Source organism: Gouania willdenowi, chromosome 3 (assembly GCF_900634775.1).
Source record: "Gouania willdenowi chromosome 3, fGouWil2.1, whole genome shotgun sequence".
NCBI classification, from domain to species: Eukaryota; Metazoa; Chordata; class Actinopteri; order Blenniiformes; family Gobiesocidae; genus Gouania; species Gouania willdenowi.
In genome coordinates, this window is record NC_041046.1 from 45,436,479 (window position 1) to 45,453,856 (window position 17,378).

At 41.7% G+C, this 17,378-nt stretch overlaps 2 protein-coding genes across 2 annotated transcripts in view; one reads left to right on the forward strand and one right to left on the reverse strand.

Annotated features, from left to right (window-relative positions):
- neo1a (neogenin 1a) overlaps positions 1 to 17,378 on the forward strand; it is a 257,814-nt gene that overhangs the window by 172,048 nt on the left and 68,388 nt on the right.
- On the reverse strand, positions 14,652 to 15,714 carry LOC114479702 (zinc finger protein 853-like). The gene has a single exon (XM_028473534.1). It carries the CDS (start codon positions 15,659 to 15,661, stop codon positions 14,696 to 14,698), a length of 966 nt encoding a protein of 321 aa, XP_028329335.1. The 5' UTR covers positions 15,662 to 15,714; the 3' UTR covers positions 14,652 to 14,695.

Sequence of the window (17,378 nt, forward strand, 5' to 3'; positions counted from 1 at the left end):
GCAGTTCCTGGGTTTGCGGTAGCGGTTTTTTGCACATACACTGGTATACGATGCACTGGCATGCCTTGGGATGTGGGATAAAACTCATACTGGGCTTAACTTTAGACACGTTAATCCCAAATACCTGCTTTAGGTGCTACCACTCACTCATTCCCCCTGTTCACAGCCACCACCATTATAGCTAAGCTTCACACTAGTCACTATACTGGCTTGATTACACAACATAATAAGCACAATATATCTACAACTTCACATCTCACCCTCACTGGAAAACAATCTATTCTTTCCCACCCTTTCTATTTCCTACCTTGAGTCTCTCCTCCCTGCTCCCTTTCCCCTCCCCTTCCCCCCCCTCTCCACTTAGGTGTAACACTGCTCTCCCTTTTTATATCCTCCCTATATTAAAAGATTTCTTACCCTTCCTTAGGGAGGGCTGGTGATGGTCACAATTAAGCAATGAAATAAATCAATTTATTTTATTGCAATAAAAAAACTCATAATGATTGCACTTCTTGTAGTGTTGACCTTTGACAGCATGTGCAGACAAGAGAAAAAAAAAAGTTGGCTACCTCTGGTGAACACATGAACACAATTATAGATTTTTACAATTTCCTGTTATCTCCCACCTGGTGTGGGATCAAGATTTACCCTTGTATTTTCAGTTCATGTTCTAATCAGTATCATTATTAAACTATTATAATGATCTTAAACCAAAATAATTTTTTTTATAAATGTGTGTAGAAATGTAAGTTTCATGCTACGTGACGAGGAGAGTAAACAAAATGGTTCCAATCACGGTTACTGAACTCAGGGGGTTTCTCCAAACTCACCTAAGAGGATAAAAAATAGTACAGAACTATTCCAGGAGTTGATGAGCACGAAACAGGGCGATAATGAGATGCCACAGCAATTTCTGTATCATGTGATAGGTTTAAAACAATGCATCCTATTTGCATCAAAACTGACTGATACTGACATTAAGTACTCGGCAGCCACAGTACAAGATGTCTTCCTGCATACAGTGTACCAAGGCTTTGGACACAAACACACTGATATACGTAGAGAACTGAAACATTTATTATCCAGCAATGGGGTCACTGATGAGATGATCCTTCGACAGGTGATGAAAACCACCAGTGAAGAAAACGAGAGAATGAAAACACTTGGTTCATACCGCAGACAGAATGTAACGAATGCACACAGCGCGCAGCTCGAGCCACAAGGGGTTTCAAGACCTAACCCAAAGTCGGTGAGTGAAGAGTTGAAGTCAAACCAAACAAAGCCAGATCCCCTGAGGGACCTCACTACCAAAGTAGAGGCACTCACCAAGCTGGTCATGACAATGCAAAACCACCAGCAGCATGCTCACAATGGCCACCAGTACAGTCAAATAGGACACAATCAAAACGTGGAAAATGCTATGGGTGTCCAAGCTGTGTGGAACAAGACTGTAAACACTGTTTCATATGTGGGGAGGAAGGACACCGTGCTGCAGGCTGTTTAGGACGGTCAAAGAGACAGGGAAACTTCAACCGGTCACTGGAAGGGGACATCTCGGTCGAGTCCGTAAATATGTCGCAGCCAATGGGTGAGGTAAAAAATGACAAAACATCGTCCACATCTCCAACATCCACACCCCAACCAGTAATAATAAACACCGGAAGTCACAACGTGTAGCTAAAGCTGGAGTGGTTGTTGGTCTTATTGAGAAAAAGGCCCTAGTTCAGAGTTTTTTAAATGACTTAGCAGTTACCTCATTGCTCGACTCGGGGTCACAAGTTAGTATAATCAGCCGTGCCTTTAAAGATGAATACCTACCTGACCTCAGTATTCACCCAGTTTCTGAGATCCTAGGTGAGGAGGAACTGAAGGTCATTGCAGCAAATGGTGGCCTCATTCCATATGATGGGTGGGTAGCTATTACAGCGAACTTGCTAGGGAATTTGGATCCCAATATGTCCATTAGTGTTCCATTTCTGATCAGCAGCTATCCCACAGATAAACCACTGATTGGCTTTAATGTTTTGGAAGTGTTAATCTGTGGCCAACCAGAGAGTCTAATGCCGGTACTTACTAACCTTCTCAGTAATGCCATATATGTCCCCAATGAAACAGCCAAAACTCTTGTCAGCTTTGTTCAGACAGCAGACAGCTAGGCAAGTGTCATGGGTGAAATGTCAGGTTTCATCAAATATGGATGCCTCTACTTGGCTGGTATTTTTCGAAACAGATGAAGACACCCTAGCCCTAACCCTGAACAATGAAATGCAGGTCCAGGTTTGATAGAGATCCAGAATCCAACAAAGCCCTATGTCACCATTCCAGTTTGTAACAATACTAACCATGACATCACAATGCCAGGCAAAACCACTCTAGGAATCCTGCAGCATGTTACCCCTTGGGGGCTTTATGAATGGACAAGAATCCCATTTGGATTTTCAAATGCACCTGCAGCTTTCCAGAGAAGCATGGAAGAAATGCTGGGCCTCCTTAGAGATGAGTGTTGTATTCCGTACCTGGATGACCTACTGTGCTACTCCAGATCCTTTAGTGACCATGTTGAGGTGACCCGCAAGGTTCTCCAAGCACTGCAGTACCACGGGGTGAAGTTACGAGCAGAGACGTGCGTGATGTTCCAAAAGGAAGTTTGCTATGTTGGACGCTTGGTGACAGCTGAGGGAGTTCAAGTTGACCCCAAAGACCTCAACGCGGTGCTGGCTTTAAAAACCAAAACACCCCAAACAGTTAGTGACCTCCGCCAGGTTCTTGACTTCCTAAGTTATTACCATTCATACACACAAGATTTTGCTAAGATATCAAAACCATTGCATGAGCTGCTCCAAGTCAAGTCCTCCATGCCCCAACTCCTTCCACGTCACTGCAAGTCTAAAGTGGCTCAACTCCCTTCAAAACACCCATTGAGTGGAATGCTAATCATCAAAGCACCTTGGAAAGAATAGTCAACACGCAGACCAATCCTCTAGTCCAAGCATACCCCAACTTCGAAGAGCCATTCGTCCAACACACTGATGCAGAGGAGAAAGGGCTTGCCAGGGAACGCTTCTAATGGCCACATATAAAGCGATGCTTTGAGCTTTATGTCACGAGAAGATGCAGTTTTTGTGCTCCCATGTGTGGCCTAACCTCTGCTTCTTCTCTTGATTTGGTTTGCATAGACTACTTGCACCTGGAGAAGAGCAAAGAAGGTTTCGAGTACATTCTGGTCGTAATCGATCATTTCACCAGGTTTGCTCAGGCTTACCCTACCAAAAACAAGTCTGGACAAACTGCAGCTGAATGCATTCACAATGACGACATACCTTGTCTTGGTTATCCAAATTGTCTTCACCACGATCAAGGACGCGAGTTTGAAAACAATCTTTTCCACACCCTCGGACGATTATCAGGAGTAGGACACTCGCGAACTTCTCCGTACCTACCCACAATGTAACCCTGCTGAGCGGTTCAACCGCACGCTCTTGCAAATGTTACGCACACTGACAGACAGGGAAAGGAGAGATGGAAGGAACATTTGCCCCAAATGATCCATGCCTATAACTGCACTCGCCACAAGTTCACGGTTACTCACCTCATTATCTGCTGTATGGTCAACATCCCCGTCTTCCCATAGATCTTTTGTTTGGCCTATTGGAAAACACTGAATCAGTGACACACAAAGAACGTGTGGAGAATGGTCAAAAAGAATGACAGAAGTTTACAAAATCGCAAACAAAACCAGCTTGTCATCAAGTGCAACGAACAAGTCCTATTATCATCAAAAGGCAAGAGGAGTGGTCCTAAAACCCGGAGATAGAGTACTTGTTCGCAACATGGGTGAGCAAGGCGGAACAAGTAAACGATGCTCTTACTGGGAGAAGAAAATGTATGTGGTGAAAGAGCAAATTTCTGACAACTCTGTGTACGTCATCCACCCTGAAGGTGACCCAAATGTGCGGAACAGGACCATACACAGAAAGTTGCTACTGTTAGCCAATGACTTGCCTGTTGAGAGCCCAGCACAGCCAACTGACATCGTCTTAAAATGCTCTCAGTGACAAAAACAACCTCAACAGAAAGCAAGCTCTGCCGATGATGATGAGACCACAGACACTGACAATGAGACTGAGTGGACAGGAGGTTATTGGTTGAGAACAGCTTCAGTCAAGATTGGAAATGATCAGGTTGTACAAGGCAGACCAACAGCCTCGGATACGGAGCATATGTCAGTGTCAAAGCAATTTCCTCCAGCAGTCCCCGTCCGAACTCTGAAGAGACCAGTCATGACCCACAAAAGACATTGAAATACAGTACCGTTGAGAGAAAGCAGACCCATTGGTACACACATGGATGAGATTAACTTACCTGAAGGTGAAGAAAAACAAAGCTCTAACAGAAGTGAAGTGAAACTAGCAAGTGATGGATCACAGACAAATGAAGAAAGTGAAATTGTACACACTCCTCAGCCTGAAGAAGATGAACAAAATGACCATGCTGAACAAATACAGGTGGACAGGACAAATAGGAGGTCAGCCAGAGAGAGGAGAAACAAGACTAGTGTTCACATATGAGCAGTGTTGGGAATTTTACTTTAAAAAAGTATTTAGTTATAATTACTCACTACTTGTTCAAAAAAGTGACTGCGTTAGTAACTAAATTACTCTATAATAAAACTAACTCATTACTAAGGAAAGTAACTATTTGCGTTACTATTAAAAAAAAAGTTGCTATATGTCAAAGAATTCACATTTTTTAGATGCGTGTGTCGTTGTGAGGTGCTTCATTAAATATGAGTTGTTTACAACAAATATGGACAAAGTCTTCACTTTGTCCACAAAAGTATAAGACAAGCCAGATAAAGTATTGTTTACCAAAATATGTAAATCTCTGATATCTGCTCTGGATATAATGAACACTTCACATGTACGTTCTTGTCTTTGACCATAATTAATATAAAGTAGTGTTTGTATCGTCACCTTAAAAATGACAACTTTTCATCAGATTGTTCCACACTCACCATCTCTGCTGATTCATCACATCTGTAGTTTGTGTGTGTGTGTGTGTGCGTGTGTGTGTGTCGCAACGTCGCCTTAACCAATCATAATCTCTCACCTTGTTTTTAACCCGCCTCCTCACAACAGCTGAGTCAGAAGCCGGGGATGTTTTCATATAACAGTTTATTCAATCAATGCATGTAACGCACCACATTTAACGTTCAGTAACAATAACGGCGTTGTAACGGCGTAAAAAGTAATTATTTAGATTACCCTGTTACTGAAAAACAAACACTGTTACATAACGCCGTTATTTTAAACGCCGTTATTCCAAACACTGCATCTGAGTCACTTGGCCAACCTTTTTACACGAAATGGACATTTTGTGTAAATGATCACTTATTATAATAGTGCTTTAATGTAGACAGAAATAATAGGAATAATTCATAAATGCAGAAAAAGGTTTATTTGAGTGTGAAAATGAATATATTTCCAATTGAACGGAGAAAGAGTCACATGTGTCCAGCCGGTTGTAAATAGACTTTGTTTACGACATGCTTTAATTCCCAAAGGCTTTCCAATGTCAGCACTTCACACGAATAATCAGCATGGCCAATAAAATTGAGCAAAAATAGGTATTTTTTTTATCATTTTAATAATTTTTTTCTCCGCCTTTGCCTTTCAAAATCGAACCAAACCGATTTGAACCATTCATTTTAACGACACTTAAACCACTTGATCAACCGTTGCCATGGAGAGCCCGCCTTTTTCTCCTTCTGCTTTTGGAAGCTGAGATTCTCCTGCGCCATCTGCTGAATCTTCTCCTCAAGATACTCCAGCAGCTGTTGCTGCTGGAGTTTCTTCTGTTGCTGCTGGAGTTTCTTCTGTTGCTGCTGGAGTCGCTTCTGCTCTTTGATATTCAGCGGCTCCTGAATCTTCTCCTCAAGCGACTCCAGCAGCTGTTAGCTGCTGGAGTTGCTTCTGCTCTTTGTTGTTCAGATACTGCTGAATCTTCTCCTCAAGCGACTCCAGCAGCTGTTGCTGTTGCTGTTGCTGCTGGAGTTGCTTCTGCTCTTTGTTGTTCAGATACTGCTGAATCTTCTCCTCAAGCGACTCCAGCAGCTGTTGCTGTTGCTGCTGGAGTTGCTTCTGCTCTTTGTTGTTCAGATGCTTCTGAATTTTCTTCTCCAACATCTGCTCCTCAAGCTGCAGCCTCTGGAAATTCTTCTGGACTTTAGAGGCCAGATCCTCCTTAATCTTAAACCCCAACATTTGGTCCTCGAGCTGCAGCTGCTGACGTTTCTGCTGTTTAGAACTCAGATACTCCTGAAACTTCTGCTCAAAGTTCAGATTGAAATCTTCCTTCTGTTTTTGAAACTCCTGCTCTTTTTTAAGCATCTCCTTCTCCTTGTTCTCATGCTTGGTTATCAGTTTGTCCCTACACTCTTGTAGGCTTTGGTGGAAGGTCTTGAGCTTGGTCTCCTTCTGCTCCAGATATTCTTTGAAGTTCATTTGCTTTTTTAATTTACTAATCTCCTCCTCCAGTAACACCTTTTTATTTTCTACGTCGTTGATCTGAGACTTCAGTTTGAGGTTTTCTTCAAGCAGATAACTTCTAAACACTTCTACCTCAACTTTGCATGTCAGCATCTCAGGAGATGTAGGTGGCTGTGATGTAGTCATGGTGAAATATCTGATAGGTTTGTCCCACTGGTTTGTGTCTGTGTGCTACAGTGATCTGCAGCTGACTTTGATATAGCTAAATTCTACGTCTGAAATGAAAGGCACTGGCCAAGAGGCTCCGCCCACTTGAATAAAAAAAGAACTCTCCATCTCCATGGTGAGTTCCATAAACAACTTCCTGTCTTTAACACCTACCACAGTAAAAACAAAAAAAAAAGTGGTGTCAATATTTCCGAGTCAATTTGGTTTAACCAGGATAAAGTATTTACAACTATATCAAGAGTTGCCTACCTCTGGTGAACACAATCATCAAAAATAGAAACATTTTGACACAGAACAGTGTTTCCCAAATGTTATTGCCCTACGTACCTCTTAGCTCATGTTATACATTATTTATTTGTGTCTGCAGGCTAGTTTCAACTCTTTTCTGTTTCTCGTCCAACATTAACCTTAAATTTTGGCCTTTTTATTCATCATTTTATTTCTGATGTTTTGCTCATTTTAGAATTTGAATTTCACCTTTGGGTTTATTTCTGTCTAAAATTTAAGGCAACTTATTGTTCATTTAGTTATTTTTCTATATTATTTGAGTACTTCAAATAGTTGTCAGACAAAAATTGCATTAGAATATGAAATGTACATGCTTTTTTTTAATCTTCAGCTGAACAAGTGTAAACATTTGTACTTAGCACTGCCCCCTACAGGAAGGCAGAAGTACTGTTTAGTTGTTTAATTAGTAAAGCAGCAAAAATATCAACATAAAAAAAAATAGTTTTTTTTGAAGTGTGGGGGTTCCTATCATAGTGATAAAGTAGCCAATCAACACTTGGTTAATTTGCACAAAAACTGATCAACATCTTTTTATGCTGATGCACCATTTTCAACAAAAAAACATAAATTCAGGAATTAGGAAATAGAATATCTGAAATAAAGAAAATGGGTCAAAAATACCATCTTTTTCTATCCATTAGTGGTTAAATATCATGTTTAATTTATGACAGAAATCACTGAGGTTTATTAAGACACTTTTCATCCTCTTTTCTTACCTTTTTTCTGTCTTGTTGCACTTTCCTCCTTCAATAACAATATTCAGAATGAGATAATCAAAGATAAACTCTACATTTGTTTCCTCAATGCACGATGGTGGATGTTTCCAGCTTTAAATTGAAGTTGTTTCTCCAACAACAAGCGAGGGAAAGAATTACAAGTGTCTTCTTTTTTCAGGCCAGTTGACTCTGCTTTTAGCATGTTTTATTTAGACGGGAGTTGCATGAGCTGACCGAGCAAAAGAAATGAGGACGAGATGTGAAGTCAGACTCCGGTCAGAAGAGGAACGTGACGCTTCCATTAGCGCTCAGCGGCATAGAAACAGCCTGTCATGTACTGTATTGTGTGCATCTAAAGCTCAGATTTAAAGTTGAATTCATCCCACAAACAAACAAAAACAAAATACAAGGATGAGCATTATATATGGATATTATGGAAATGCTTCATGTTGTTTCGGTCCTCAGTGAAAATACCAATGATGACTCCAAAAACGGACAAAACGACAGCAGAATACCAAAAACACATGAAACGACAATAAAAATACACATAAAGAACAACAAAAACCCAAAATGAAAACAAAATACTCAAAATGACTAAAAACAACAAAAACATACAATATGACGATAAAAAACGTGCACACTAAACAATAAATAAATACACATAATTACTCCAAACATGCAAAATGACAACAAAACACACAATATGACCAAACAAAACACAAAATGATTACAAAAATCGGTCGGTGTGCCTGGGGGCCGGCGGGGCAACTTGCAGCATCCCCTTGGTGTGCTCGGCGACTATGGGCGTGGTCGCTGTCCCTGGGGGCGCTGCTCTTGGTGCTGCTTCCGTTCCGGGTCCTTCTGGCCTGGGGTCTGGTCCCTGCTGGCTCTGGACCCGCCGGCGAGTGCCCGCCGGCTGCCCGTTCGGCATGGCTCTGGCCGTCTACTGGACGTGGGCCTTGGCTCTGCTGCTGGGGTCTCAGGTGGGGGGCTCTCTGGGCCCTCCCCTCAGGGGTTGGGTGGTGGGAGGGGTGGGCTGCTGGCGGGGGACCTTGGGGTTGGGGGTTGTGGTCGGTGGCGGGATGCGCTGGGTGCTCGGCTGCTTGGGGCTTCCTCGGATGTGTGTGTGGGAGGCGGTGGCTGCCTCTCAGCCTGGGATCTTGGCGGCGTCTGGTGGGTTGCTCGGCCGTGGGGGAGTGGCCTGGGGCTACCTGGCCCCCACTCTTTCTGCTGGCCTGGCTGCATCTGCGGGCCCGGGGCAGTTCCTGGGTTTGCGGTAGCGGTTTTTTGCACATATACTGGTATACGATGCACTGGCACGCCTTGGGATGTGGGATAAAACTCATACTGGGCTTAACTTTAGACACGTTAATCCCAAATACCTGCTTTAGGTACTACCACTCACTCATTCCCCCTGTCCACAGCCACCATCATTATAGCTAAGCTTCACACTTGTCACTATACTGGCTTGATTACACAACATAATAAGCACAATATATTCTACAACTTCACATCTCACCCTCACTGGAAAACAATCTATTCTTTCCCACCCTTTCTATTTCCTACCTTGAGTCTCTCCTCCCTGCTCCCTTTCCCCTCCCCTTCCCCCTCCCTCTCCACTTAGGTGTAACACTGCTCTCCCTTTTTATATCCTCCCTATATTAAAAGATTTCTTACCCTTCCTTGGGGAGGGCTGGTGATGGTCACAATTAAGCAATGAAATAAATCAATTTATTTTATTGCAATAAAAAAAACTCATAGTGATTGCACTTCTTGTAGTGTTGACCTTTGACAGCATGTGCAGACAAGAGAAAGAAAAAAAAGTTGGCTACCTCTGGTGAACACATGAACACAATCATTGATTTTTACAATTTCCTGTTATCTCCCACCTGGTGTGGGATCAAGATTTACCCTTGTATTTTCAGTTCATGTTCTAATCACTTTCATTATCATTATTAAACTATTATAATGATCTTAAACCAAAAATAATTTTTTTTATAAATGTGTGTAGAAATGTAAGTTTCATGCTACGTGACGAGGAGAGTAAACAAAATGGTTCCAATCACGGTTACTGAACTCAGGGGGTTTCTCCAAACTCACCTAAGAGGATAAAAAATAGTACAGAACTATTCCAGGAGTTGATGAGCACGAAACAGGGCGATAATGAGATGCCACAGCAATTTCTGTATCATGTGATAGGTTTAAAACAATGCATCCTATTTGCATCAAAACTGACTGATACTGACATTAAGTACTCGGCAGCCACAGTACAAGATGTCTTCCTGCATACAGTGTACCAAGGCTTTGGACACAAACACACTGATATACGTAGAGAACTGAAACATTTATTATCCAGCAATGGGGTCACTGATGAGATGATCCTTCGACAGGTGATGAAAACCACCAGTGAAGAAAACGAGAGAATGAAAACACTTGGTTCATACCGCAGACAGAATGTAACGAATGCACACAGCGCGCAGCTCGAGCCACAAGGGGTTTCAAGACCTAACCCAAAGTCGGTGAGTGAAGAGTTGAAGTCAAACCAAACAAAGCCAGATCCCCTGAGGGACCTCACTACCAAAGTAGAGGCACTCACCAAGCTGGTCATGACAATGCAAAACCACCAGCAGCATGCTCACAATGGCCACCAGTACAGTCAAAATAGGACACAATCAAAACGTGGAAAATGCTATGGGTGTCCAAGCTGTGTGGAACAAGACTGTAAACACTGTTTCATATGTGGGGAGGAAGGACACCGTGCTGCAGGCTGTTTAGGACGGTCAAAGAGACAGGGAAACTTCAACCGGTCACTGGAAGGGGACATCTCGGTCGAGTCCGTAAATATGTCGCAGCCAATGGGTGAGGTAAAAAATGACAAAACATCGTCCACATCTCCAACATCCACACCCCAACCAGTAATAATAAACACCGGAAGTCACAACGTGTAGCTAAAGCTGGAGTGGTTGTTGGTCTTATTGAGAAAAAGGCCCTAGTTCAGAGTTTTTTAAATGACTTAGCAGTTACCTCATTGCTCGACTCGGGGTCACAAGTTAGTATAATCAGCCGTGCCTTTAAAGATGAATACCTACCTGACCTCAGTATTCACCCAGTTTCTGAGATCCTAGGTGAGGAGGAACTGAAGGTCATTGCAGCAAATGGTGGCCTCATTCCATATGATGGGTGGGTAGCTATTACAGCGAACTTGCTAGGGAATTTGGATCCCAATATGTCCATTAGTGTTCCATTTCTGATCAGCAGCTATCCCACAGATAAACCACTGATTGGCTTTAATGTTTTGGAAGTGTTAATCTGTGGCCAACCAGAGAGTCTAATGCCGGTACTTACTAACCTTCTCAGTAATGCCATATATGTCCCCAATGAAACAGCCAAAACTCTTGTCAGCTTTGTTCAGACAGCAGACAGCTAGGCAAGTGTCATGGGTGAAATGTCAGGTTTCATCAAATATGGATGCCTCTACTTGGCTGGTATTTTTCGAAACAGATGAAGACACCCTAGCCCTAACCCTGAACAATGAAATGCAGGTCCAGGTTTGATAGAGATCCAGAATCCAACAAAGCCCTATGTCACCATTCCAGTTTGTAACAATACTAACCATGACATCACAATGCCAGGCAAAACCACTCTAGGAATCCTGCAGCATGTTACCCCTTGGGGGCTTTATGAATGGACAAGAATCCCATTTGGATTTTCAAATGCACCTGCAGCTTTCCAGAGAAGCATGGAAGAAATGCTGGGCCTCCTTAGAGATGAGTGTTGTATTCCGTACCTGGATGACCTACTGTGCTACTCCAGATCCTTTAGTGACCATGTTGAGGTGACCCGCAAGGTTCTCCAAGCACTGCAGTACCACGGGGTGAAGTTACGAGCAGAGACGTGCGTGATGTTCCAAAAGGAAGTTTGCTATGTTGGACGCTTGGTGACAGCTGAGGGAGTTCAAGTTGACCCCAAAGACCTCAACGCGGTGCTGGCTTTAAAAACCAAAACACCCCAAACAGTTAGTGACCTCCGCCAGGTTCTTGACTTCCTAAGTTATTACCATTCATACACACAAGATTTTGCTAAGATATCAAAACCATTGCATGAGCTGCTCCAAGTCAAGTCCTCCATGCCCCAACTCCTTCCACGTCACTGCAAGTCTAAAGTGGCTCAACTCCCTTCAAAACACCCATTGAGTGGAATGCTAATCATCAAAGCACCTTGGAAAGAATAGTCAACACGCAGACCAATCCTCTAGTCCAAGCATACCCCAACTTCGAAGAGCCATTCGTCCAACACACTGATGCAGAGGAGAAAGGGCTTGCCAGGGAACGCTTCTAATGGCCACATATAAAGCGATGCTTTGCGCTTTATGTCACGAGAAGATGCAGTTTTTGTGCTCCCATGTGTGGCCTAACCTCTGCTTCTCCTCTTGATTTGGTTTGCATAGACTACTTGCACCTGGAGAAGAGCAAAGGTTTCGAGTACATTCTGGTAGTAATCGATCATTTCACCAGGTTTGCTCAGGCTTACCCTACCAAAAACAAGTCTGGACAAACTGCAGCTGAATGCATTCACAATGACGACATACCTTGTCTTGGTTATCCAAATCGTCTTCACCACGATCAAGGACGCGAGTTTGAAAACAATCTTTTCCACACCCTCGGACGATTATCAGGAGTAGGACACTAGCGAACTTCTCCGTACCTCCCACAATGTAACCCTGCTGAGCGGTTCAACCGCACGCTCTTGCAAATGTTACGCACACTGACAGACAGGGAAAAGGAGAGATGGAAGGAACATTTGCCCCAAATGATCCATGCCTATAACTGCACTCGCCACAAGTTCACGGTTACTCACCTCATTATCTGCTGTATGGTCAACATCCCCGTCTTCCCATAGATCTTTTGTTTGGCCTATTGGAAAACACTGAATCAGTGACACACAAAGAACGTGTGGAGAATGGTCAAAAGAATGACAGAAGTGTACAAAATCGCAAACAAAACCAGCTTGTCATCAAGTGCAACGAACAAGTCCTATTATGATCAAAAGGCAAGAGGAGTGGTCCTAAAACCCGGAGATAGAGTACTTGTTCGCAACATGGGTGAGCAAGGCGGAACAAGTAAACGATGCTCTTACTGGGAGAAGAAAATGTATGTGGTGAAAGAGCAAATTTCTGACAACTCTGTGTACGTCATCCACCCTGAAGGTGACCCAAATGTGCGGAACAGGACCATACACAGAAAGTTGCTACTGTTAGCCAATGACTTGCCTGTTGAGAGCCCAGCACAGCCAACTGACATCGTCTTAAAACGCTCTCAGTGACAAAAACAACCTCAACAGAAAGCAAGCTCTGCCGATGATGATGAGACCACAGACACTGACAATGAGACTGAGTGGACAGGAGGTTATTGGTTGAGAACAGCTTCAGTCAAGATTGGAAATGATCAGGTTGTACAAGGCAGACCAACAGCCTCGGATACGGAGCATATGTCAGTGTCAAAGCAATTTCCTCCAGCAGTGCCCGTCCGAACTCTGAAGAGACCAGTCATGACCCACAAAAGACATTGAAATACAGTACCGTTGAGAGAAAGCAGACCCATTGGTACACACACGGATGAGATTAACTTACCTGAAGGTGAAGAAAAACAAAGCTCTAACAGAAGTGAAGTGAAACTAGCAAGTGATGGATCACAGACAAATGAAGAAAGTGAAATTATACACACTCCTCAGCCTGAAGAAGATGAACAAAATGACCATGCTGAACAAATACAGGTGGACAGGACAAATAGGAGGTCAGCCAGAGAGAGGAGAAACAAGACTAGTGTTCACATATGAGCAGTGTTGGGAATTTTACTTTAAAAAAGTATTTAGTTATAATTACTCACTACTTGTTCAAAAAAGTGACTGCGTTAGTAACTAAATTACTCTATAATAAAACTAACTCATTACTAAGGAAAGTAACTATTTGCGTTACTATTAAAAAAAAAAGTTGCTATATGTCAAAGAATTCACATTTTTTAGATGCGTGTGTCGTTGTGAGGTGCTTCATTAAATATGAGTTGTTTACAACAAATATGGACAAAGTCTTCACTTTGTCCACAAAAGTATAAGACAAGCCAGATAAAGTATTGTTTACCAAAATATGTAAATCTCTGATATCTGCTCTGGATATAATGAACACTTCACATGTACGTTCTTGTCTTTGACCATAATTAATATAAAGTAGTGTTTGTATCGTCACCTTAAAAATGACAACTTTTCATCAGATTGTTCCACACTCACCATCTCTGCTGATTCATCACATCTGTAGTTTGTGTGTGTGTGTGTGTGCGTGTGTGTGTGTCGCAACGTCGCCTTAACCAATCATAATCTCTCACCTTGTTTTTAACCCGCCTCCTCACAACAGCTGAGTCAGAAGCCGGGGATGTTTTCATATAACAGTTTATTCAATCAATGCATGTAACGCACCACATTTAACGTTCAGTAACAATAACGGCGTTGTAACGGCGTAAAAAGTAATTATTTAGATTACCCTGTTACTGAAAAACAAACACTGTTACATAACGCCGTTATTTTAAACGCCGTTATTCCAAACACTGCATCTGAGTCACTTGGCCAACCTTTTTACACGAAATGGACATTTTGTGTAAATGATCACTTATTATAATAGTGCTTTAATGTAGACAGAAATAATAGGAATAATTCATAAATGCAGAAAAAGGTTTATTTGAGTGTGAAAATGAATATATTTCCAATTGAACGGAGAAAGAGTCACATGTGTCCAGCCGGTTGTAAATAGACTTTGTTTACGACATGCTTTAATTCCCAAAGGCTTTCCAATGTCAGCACTTCACACGAATAATCAGCATGGCCAATAAAATTGAGCAAAAATAGGTATTTTTTTTATCATTTTAATAATTTTTTTCTCCGCCTTTGCCTTTCAAAATCGAACCAAACCGATTTGAACCATTCATTTTAACGACACTTAAACCACTTGATCAACCGTTGCCATGGAGAGCCCGCCTTTTTCTCCTTCTGCTTTTGGAAGCTGAGATTCTCCTGCGCCATCTGCTGAATCTTCTCCTCAAGATACTCCAGCAGCTGTTGCTGCTGGAGTTTCTTCTGTTGCTGCTGGAGTTTCTTCTGTTGCTGCTGGAGTCGCTTCTGCTCTTTGATATTCAGCGGCTCCTGAATCTTCTCCTCAAGCGACTCCAGCAGCTGTTGCTGCTGGAGTTGCTTCTGCTCTTTGTTGTTCAGATACTGCTGAATCTTCTCCTCAAGCGACTCCAGCAGCTGTTGCTGTTGCTGTTGCTGCTGGAGTTGCTTCTGCTCTTTGTTGTTCAGATACTGCTGAATCTTCTCCTCAAGCGACTCCAGCAGCTGTTGCTGTTGCTGCTGGAGTTGCTTCTGCTCTTTGTTGTTCAGATGCTTCTGAATTTTCTTCTCCAACATCTGCTCCTCAAGCTGCAGCCTCTGGAAATTCTTCTGGACTTTAGAGGCCAGATCCTCCTTAATCTTAAACCCCAACATTTGGTCCTCGAGCTGCAGCTGCTGACGTTTCTGCTGTTTAGAACTCAGATACTCCTGAAACTTCTGCTCAAAGTTCAGATTGAAATCTTCCTTCTGTTTTTGAAACTCCTGCTCTTTTTTAAGCATCTCCTTCTCCTTGTTCTCATGCTTGGTTATCAGTTTGTCCCTACACTCTTGTAGGCTTTGGTGGAAGGTCTTGAGCTTGGTCTCCTTCTGCTCCAGATATTCTTTGAAGTTCATTTGCTTTTTTAATTTACTAATCTCCTCCTCCATTAACACCTTTTTATTTTCTACGTCGTTGATCTGAGACTTCAGTTTGAGGTTTTCTTCAAGCAGATAACTTCTAAACACTTCTACCTCAACTTTGCATGTCAGCATCTCAGGAGATGTAGGTGGCTGTGATGTAGTCATGGTGAAATATCTGATAGGTTTGTCCCACTGGTTTGTGTCTGTGTGCTACAGTGATCTGCAGCTGACTTTGATATAGCTAAATTCTACGTCTGAAATGAAAGGCACTGGCCAAGAGGCTCCGCCCACTTGAATAAAAAAAGAACTCTCCATCTCCATGGTGAGTTCCATAAACAACTTCCTGTCTTTAACACCTACCACAGTAAAAACAAAAAAAAAAGTGGTTTCAATATTTCCGAGTCAATTTGGTTTAACCAGGATAAAGTATTTACAACTATATCAAGAGTTGCCTACCTCTGGTGAACACAATCATCAAAAATAGAAACATTTTGACACAGAACAGTGTTTCCCAAATGTTATTGCCCTACGTACCTCTTAGCTCATGTTATACATTATTTATTTGTGTCTGCAGGCTAGTTTCAACTCTTTTCTGTTTCTCGTCCAACATTAACCTTAAATTTTGGCCTTTTTATTCATCATTTTATTTCTGATGTTTTGCTCATTTTAGAATTTGAATTTCACCTTTGGGTTTATTTCTGTCTAAAATTTAAGGCAACTTATTGTTCATTTAGTTATTTTTCTATATTATTTGAGTACTTCAAATAGTTGTCAGACAAAAATTGCATTAGAATATGAAATGTACATGCTTTTTTTTAATCTTCAGCTGAACAAGTGTAAACATTTGTACTTAGCACTGCCCCCTACAGGAAGGCAGAAGTACTGTTTAGTTGTTTAATTAGTAAAGCAGCAAAAATATCAACATAAAAAAAAATAGTTTTTTTTTAAGTGTGGGGGTTCCTATCATAGTGATAAAGTAGCCAATCAACACTTGGTTAATTTGCACAAAAACTGATCAACATCTTTTTATGCTGATGCACCATTTTCAACAAAAAACATAAATTCAGGAATTAGGAAATAGAATATCTGAAATAAAGAAAATGGGTCAAAAATACCATCTTTTTCTATCCATTAGTGGTTAAATATCATGTTTAATTTATGACAGAAATCACTGAGGTTTATTAAGACACTTTTCATCCTCTTTTCTTACCTTTTTTCTGTCTTGTTGCACTTTCCTCCTTCAATAACAATATTCAGAATGAGATAATCAAAGATAAACTCTACATTTGTTTCCTCAATGCACGATGGTGGATGTTTCCAGCTTTAAATTGAAGTTGTTTCTCCAACAACAAGCGAGGGAAAGAATTACAAGTGTCTTCTTTTTTCAGGCCAGTTGACTCTGCTTTTAGCATGTTTTATTTAGACGGGAGTTGCATGAGCTGACCGAGCAAAAGAAATGAGGACGAGATGTGAAGTCAGACTCCGGTCAGAAGAGGAACGTGACGCTTCCATTAGCGCTCAGCGGCATAGAAACAGCCTGTCATGTACTGTATTGTGTGCATCTAAAGCTCAGATTTAAAGTTGAATTCATCCCACAAACAAACAAAAACAAAATACAAGGATGAGCATTATATATGGATATTATGGAAATGCTTCATGTTGTTTCGGTCCTCAGTGAAAATACCAATGATGACTCCAAAAACGGACAAAACGACAGCAGAATACCAAAAACACATGAAACGACAATAAAAATACACATAAAGAACAACAAAAACCCAAAATGAAAACAAAATACTCAAAATGACTAAAAACAACAAAAACATACAATATGACGATAAAAAACGTGCACACTAAACAATAAATAAATACACATAATTACTCC

Bases quoted from the DNA above. Each gene is read 5' to 3' on its own strand.
- LOC114479702 (XM_028473534.1), bottom strand. From the start codon at position 15,661: ATGACTACATCACAGCCACCTACATCTCCTGAGATGCTGACATGCAAA.